This window comes from Poecilia reticulata, chromosome 12, assembly GCF_904066995.2.
Source record: "Poecilia reticulata chromosome 12, P_reticulata-male-v2, whole genome shotgun sequence".
NCBI classification, from domain to species: Eukaryota; Metazoa; Chordata; class Actinopteri; order Cyprinodontiformes; family Poeciliidae; genus Poecilia; species Poecilia reticulata.
This window is the reverse complement of record NC_088841.1, coordinates 3567668-3574803: the sequence shown is the minus strand read 5'-3', so window position 1 is coordinate 3574803 and position 7136 is coordinate 3567668. Positions and strand designations below refer to the sequence as shown.

At 40.5% G+C, this 7136-nt stretch overlaps 1 protein-coding gene across 1 annotated transcript; it reads right to left on the bottom strand.

Annotated features, from left to right (window-relative positions):
• Positions 1 to 4490: 4490 nt before the first annotated feature.
• purbb (purine-rich element binding protein Bb) lies at positions 4491 to 6765 on the bottom strand. The gene has a single exon (XM_008423251.3). It carries the CDS (start codon positions 6690 to 6692, stop codon positions 5778 to 5780), a length of 915 nt encoding a protein of 304 aa, XP_008421473.1. The 5' UTR covers positions 6693 to 6765; the 3' UTR covers positions 4491 to 5777.
• Between the last annotated feature and the right edge of the window lie 371 nt (positions 6766 to 7136).

Below are 7136 nucleotides of genomic sequence, written 5' to 3'. Positions count from 1 at the left end.
ATGAATTTATGGTGACCAAAAGGGAAAGCAAGAGAGCGGTCAACCGTGGAGGGAAAAACCCTCACCAGCAGTCCATTGTACAAGCTTTAGATGAATATTGGTATTGGTATCAGTTATTGGCTAAATGAGTTTCAGCATATTGACATATCGGATATCGATCAAAAATCCAATATTGTGCATCCGTATTTAATACCAACGTCGCCACTATCCCACCCTACTTTACAATCTCTAAAGTTGCAAGTCAAGTACAATTAAATACAACTGTATAATACAAATAGTGGCAATTATACAGCAATTGGATGTAACTAAATATCAGTTAGTCTGAATTCTTCCAACTACAGTGAAACTAGAGTTAACAGCAGCTTCATTCAGACTCTGATTCCAGTGAATGTGTTTGATAACGAGGTCTTATAAAACGATCCAGCATCTGGGAAATGCTTTAGCCGTGAAATCATTTGGGATTGTGTCTGTTTTCATTTTAGAGGAATTACCTAAGACCAGGAGTAAAAATACGGCTGCTGTACAACTTTCTCTGGAAATATCCGAGAGCCAAGCAATCTTAAAAAAAACCACTCAGCATGCCTGTGCAAGTCAGAGTGAGTTACTGTACAGCTACGTAATTCACCTTAAACTCAAACAGATCGATTCCATCAATACAGTGCTGCGAAAGCCAGAGTATTTTTAAATCCTGTGGATATGTAACCTTAGTCACAGCAGCAAACAGAGCTGGATGTTCCTGCACTGCAGCGTGTTGCCTCATTGTGGACCACAAGTTGTGTTTCTACTATATTTTTATATTTATTGACACAGCTCTGGAAAAAATGAAGAGAACCTCATTGTAAACCTCGTGGTTATTCCATTTATCTGAACTCTTCCTGAGTTAAAACATTAGAATTGTTGTTTCTGTATGCTCCTGGGGCAGTCTGACATTTTAAAGATTGGCAATAGACGATGGCCAGAAAACTGCGATTGGTGCTCTCCTATTTATAGACAAACTCATTAAAGTTCATATTGAAATTCTTTAAGGAAGCCAGATGTGTATTATTACACAACCCAAAGCTTTGAGAAGTTTAACTGAGTTTTTTAGTTTATCTGACCTTTTTTTTTTTTTTTTTTTTTTACAACAGGAAAGTTTTAAACCGTTTGTACTTTGCTACCTCCCACAAGCTAAACCCTCTATAGTTTTGAACCGGGTTGCAGACTGGAGAGTTTACCCTTTTCTATTCATGTGGACAGCAAAAATGAGCTTTATAACCCTGAACTGATCTTACACGTCATACCAAACAACAATGGAAGATGACATTCAGATTCAAAAATATATTGAGCCCAAATGTAAATTAAATGTTCCTGTAAATTGAAAGAGTTATTTTAGATGCTGATGGTTGTGAACATGTTTGTCTTGTAGTGAATTAATTCTATAAACCAACCTGACAGAGAGAAAAGGCTCCACTTCGTCGTCACTTCACACAAAAGACTACTTCCACTTTGTTGTTCACCATTCTTGTCTTCTCATTGTTAACCGCTCGCCTCGTCTGGAGGATTTATGTCCTATAATCTATGTTTAGCGCAACTTACAGGTCTGTAGGAGTAAAAGTAGTCTTTAGGTTGAGGTCGTTTGGGTGAAAACTTTTCTGGAAACGGTCCCATGATGTGGATGTGGGTGTTTTTGAAACTGACATCCCATTTCAAAAAAAAGAAGAAAAAAATCCCATGTTGCCTTAGAAATGCAGTTTGAAATTCATGCTGTTTTATCTGACTCCTGCATCTCTGCATGTTTTTCGTCAGTCAGCCCCTATCTGATGTCATTTTCAAAAGTCTTGGAATTGATATGAACTACAGCATAGTATAAGTATTTTAGTTGTTTTATTTTAATAATTTTTAGCTAGTCTTTAGAAGACAGACATTGTATTTAATAAAAATAACTAAGTACATGTAATTTATCTGACTGAAGAAATAAATCTTATTTTTGGAAAAGTTCCAAAAGTTTTTAACATTTTTTTTACGTTCTTTATATTAGTAATAAAAGTTGATCCAGGTTTCATTTTCTTTCTTTCTTTCTTTCTTTCTCTTTCTTTCCTTCTTTCTTTCTCTTTCTTTCTTTCTTTCTTTCTTTCTTTCTTTCTTTCTTTCTTTCTTTCTTTCTTTCTTTCTTTCTTTCTTTCTTTCTTTCTTTCTTTTTCTTTCTTTCTTTCTTTCTTTCTTTCTTTCTTTCTTTCTTTCTTTCTTTCTTTCTTTCCTTCTTTCTTTCTTCCAGCCATCAGTTTATTTACTGTAAATAAATAAACTTTCCAATATCATTCAAAAGTTCTTGAACAACTCTGGATGGTACATTCCAGTAAAATGAAATATGCGGCTAAAATACAAGACTATGGTTTTGTGGCCTTTAGCTCTTAAGTTTAAGTTTGTCTTCCACACCAGTCTGTATTTGTATTCTCCTGGTGAAGTTGTGGCTGGGACGGATCAGCTGACCTGCTTGTGAAGCTGAAACACAATGTTTCCTGGAACAGCCTCTCTCTACCTGTCTGCACATAGCTGAGTGTTTCAGCTGGAGCCGACCTCAGCACAATCAGACTCTTGTACGACTCTGTTCCCCCCCCTCCCCATCCCTCCAGGCGGTTTGGATTCTTACGGCACAGCTGACTCCCAGAATCAGGAATGTTAAGTCAGTGGAGGCCCTCTCACATTTAAACTCCCAGCATGCCCTGTCAGCACACGTACACATGGGTTCCTGGCAGCTGCCAAAACTCACCCGCAGAAAAACCAGCAAACCGGCTCTGACAACAGGATCACCAGGAGAGGTGGGGGGAGGAGGAGGGAGTCGAATTACCCCTAACTACCATCCTGCCCCCAACACACCCCCTTCTTGTCCCTCACATGTTCAGCTGTACACTTTTTCGGTTGAGTGAACAGAGAGATGAGGCAGCAGAGAGTCATGGACTGCAGAACAAGCTCTTGTTGTGTGGAGCTGCAACCGTCCTGATTATCTCTGGTGACAGCAGAGTTCATGTTCTCCACACAGGTCACAAGTTCTTTATGAAAGGAACTTAGAATTGGTCAAAAATACCAACTGGATCCAAATTTAAAATGCAAACTTTGTCCTTTAAAAAAAATAAAATCTTTAAAAAGGGATTGCATCAGTCTAAACCAGAGGTGTCCAAAGTGTGGTTCGGGGGCCATTTGTTGCGCATAAAATCGTTTTGTTAGGCCCAGAACCACGAGTCAAGAATGCTAAAAGTTTGGCCAACAAAATAGAAAAAAATTGATGACCCTCAAAATTTGGAAATTGTCAGTTTTTCCTTTAATAAGGCAAACAGCCTGAAGGCATTTTTATGATTTGGATCTTTACTGATGTGCAGATTTCCAAAAAATATTTATGATTTATGTTTTATTGTTGAGCAGATAAAGCAAAGTGAAAAAAATTCAAATCACAATAAACATTTTATTTTTTACTTTTAATTGAATTAATTTTATGGCCCACTAGTAGCTTCAATTTTCCAGTTTTGGCCCTTGGGGCAACAAAAGGGTGTGGCTAAGTGGAGCAAAGACTGCAGCGCAAGTTCTGCTTTTCCCTGGACTCAGTTTAGACCAGAGGAGTCCAAACTGTTGAACTGACCAACGCAAGACGCTGATTTTCTGTTGTGTTGTTTCATTTTTCAATAAGGCTCTGGCCTTAGTCATGTGTAACAACTATGATGTGTTCGTATCCATGAACTTAAGAAAAAGTTTGAAGAGCCATTATTTAGCTTAACATTTTTTTGAACATAATGTTTTAGATTCTGGTGTTTGTCAGATTCACTCTCAGCTGGTTGCCACTAAATACATTTTGTATTACCATACTGTATTTTCCTTTGATGTTATTGCTGTTATAATATATGCAGCTGTTGTGATTTCTTGTTTTTCTTTCTGCAGGTTCAGTCACTTGTAGGGTGCTAACTTGTGTTCTCTCTGCTTCTCTCTCCTCTACTCCCGTCTCCTCTCTCTTTTTCTCTTTAAACCTTTTCTCCTCCTCTCACTTCTTTTTCATGGCAAGTCATAATGTTCCACTTGTGAAAGTAAACCTGTTGGTCCTCACTTTGACACTCAGACAAATGGGCACAAATTTTTGTGTTGTAGTTTCTCAACTCTACTTAAAAAGATGTTTTCTCTCATTTTTTTGCATTTGAATGAATTAGGGGAAAAAATGCACATTTTAGCTTTTCTATTGTTTCTGTTTTTCGTTGTTTTTAAAGCATTTTGTAGATGCACATCAACTTTGTCCAAATTCTCTCCAAGGTTTTAACTAAATAACCCAAAGAAAAAAAATACAGAAAAACAACTAAAGGTCAGAAGTTTGATGATACAACTAATAAAGTATTGTATCAGAATCGATATCGACCTAGTATTTACTTAGTATGATATCGATACCAAAATATGTGGTACTGCACATTACTCCATTACAGAAAAAGTCTATAATATACGTTTAATACCATAAAAATCACAACACTGAACCGTAAATTTAAACTTGTTTTAATCAAGGAAATCTTTATACTTTCACTCTGGGGGAAAAAAAATTAAAAAAAATCTGGAACTTTAAAATCACATCTTTGTTTTATGAAAATTAACTTTTTTTTTTTTTCTTTAGTCAGGAAATTCCTTTAGATAATACATTTTCTTTTATTTGTATTTGAAAATATCTTTTGCTGGTTTTGCTTTAGAATATATGTAAGCAGATTTCTTTTTATTAATTTCAATATACTTCTCATTTGGGGAGAAAAAAATAAAATTAAATCCATCAATGCATATCAGTCCAGATGTCGGATACAACAGCTGTACCAGACATCCATCATCGTTCCGGCCCCCGGACCACCACAGAGAGCCTGGTGGTGGGGGGGGGGGAAGAGAAAAACTCCTCGCCGTTTCTGATGTAGCGCTAGAAAGTTGGACCCTAGTGACCGTGTTGTTGCTGTGTGTTGTCCATCGTGAGGCCCGCTCCCCGCGTGTTTAAAGCAGCGACCACCAGGGATGCTCTGGTGCTCGCCCTACTGAAAACACCGTGAATTTTGCTTCGCTAAAACAATTGTATGTATAACATAAAACCCAGCTGATCTGCACTGTAACTGACTGCTGGAGTCAAAGCTTTAATTTATTCTATGACCCCCCCTCCCGCCCCTCTGGACCCCCCTGTGCTATGAAGATAATCCTCCCCCTTATATTTTGGGTAATCTTTTCAACGAAGAGCCTACAGATCTCAAGCTGTACGTCCCTCTCTGGTTCTCTCTGGACCAGAATAGGATGAATGCTCACCTCCTCTATTCTCCATAAAATCCAGCACAGGAAAAAAAAAAAAGATCTTAAGCAGGTCCTCGGTCTTTAAATATGAACTATATGTTCCAAACTGGATGGTGGTCATTGGTTTCAGTCCTAGTTATTAAAAACCAATCAGCTGGTTTTAGTAGCACCTCTCTCTTATTCTTTTTTCTTTAAACATAAAAGCATAACTCATCTTTTTTTAAAAACCAATGAGAAATATCTCATTTGCGAATTTTTTCCACTTTCAGAGAATCACACAACCACTCCAACCCTTAACCCTACAAACGTTTTTGAGATAATACACCAATAAGTCCCTGCACATGTACTTTTTACGCCACAATACTTTTTAGTAGGCTATTACAGCACGATTTGTCATGCATTTTTATCTGTCGCTTCTGCTTTTTTTTTTTTCTTCTTTAGTGAAAAATACCCCTAATGTCGCACATCTGTCGTGTAGCTTGGACTAACAGCTGCTGTAATTCTCCTGCTCAGTCGTCATCCACGTCGTCCCCCTCGGACTCCTCTCTCCTCTCGTACATCTTGTCCCTCTGCCGCTCCTGGATCTCCTTCATCTCCTCGGCGTACCTGCTGAAGGCTCCTCCGAACTTGCCCCAGGCTTTGAACGGGATGGTGATAGAGTTCCTGTAGCTGGGCTTCACCTCGCTCACGCGCAGGAACACTCCGTATTTGTTGGAGCCGACGTCGAAAAAGAACCGCTTAGAGTCCACCATGATGGAGGTGCCCTCGGGGAGCTCGCTGAAGCCCCCCGCGGCCGTGCCCCCCGTCAGCTCCTCGTCGTCTCCCCCGTAATCATCTATGAGCTTAGCCAGGGCGTCTCTGAACTCTATTAGCCCTTGCGCCGGAAGGGCAATGGTCTGGCCGGCCAGCATGCCACCCACGGGCCCCCCGACCCCAAAGCCAGGTCCGCGGTTTACGGTCTGCCGGATCCGCAGGAACCTACCCCGCTGGTTCTCCTTCAAGTCCAGGTAGTACTTGCGGTTTTCCCGGACAAGAAACTCGCTCTTTAGAGCTCGCCTCGGCCCACCATCTTCACCCGCGGTGGCCTGGGCTATTTGCTCCGGAGTGCTAGGCCCCAGCTGGGCGTAGTGCTCGATGAAATCCCCGAGGTAGTCACGGAACTCCGCCGCAACTGACAGCGAGAGGGTCAACCGACTTTTGGAGCCCCCGGCCCCTACCTCGGCGATTTTAATGAACCTGCCTTTACTGTTCTGTTTGACATCCAAATAGAAGCGCTTGTTCTGAATGTCGAGGCGCTTAGACGCCAGCTCCTGGGTCTCCTGGTCCCGCTGAAAGTGCTGAAAGCCGCCGCCGCCTCCTCCTCCTCCACTACTTCCACCGCGCTCACTCCCACTGTCGCCATCCGCCATCTTCAGCTCCACCATTCGGCTTCTGCCCCCCTCTTTCTGAGCAGCAACTCGCTGCGTGCAGTCGTCAAGCCAGTGTCGCGCGCCCTCCCCTCACGTTCTCCACTGAAGCACTGTGATTGGCCAAAACGCTTGCCACTTCGACCACTTCACACGTTTATGGCGTTTTTTATTGGTCAATAAATTTGCCTGCTAGCGTCCATCTATAATATCACTGGTCAGCCATTGGTCCACAAAACAGTCGAAGTTATGTCAGCGAATACGTACTTTTTTCAAACTTTTTATTTTATTTTATTAAAGCTGTAAAATCACAATAGTTGTGTAACATAATTTTTTTGTACTTTTAAAATACTTTTTTGAATAATAGGAAAAATAGTTTCTTCTTCAATAATGGATATAACATGACGTTACTGCCCAGCTCTTTAACTAAAACCTGGAGTATAGTTATTGGAAATATAAGTA

What these genes read in the sequence shown, in the direction of transcription:
- purbb (XM_008423251.3), bottom strand. Translation starts at nt 6,692, where the DNA reads ATGGTGGAGCTGAAGATGGCGGATGGCGACAGTGGGAGTGAGCGCGGT.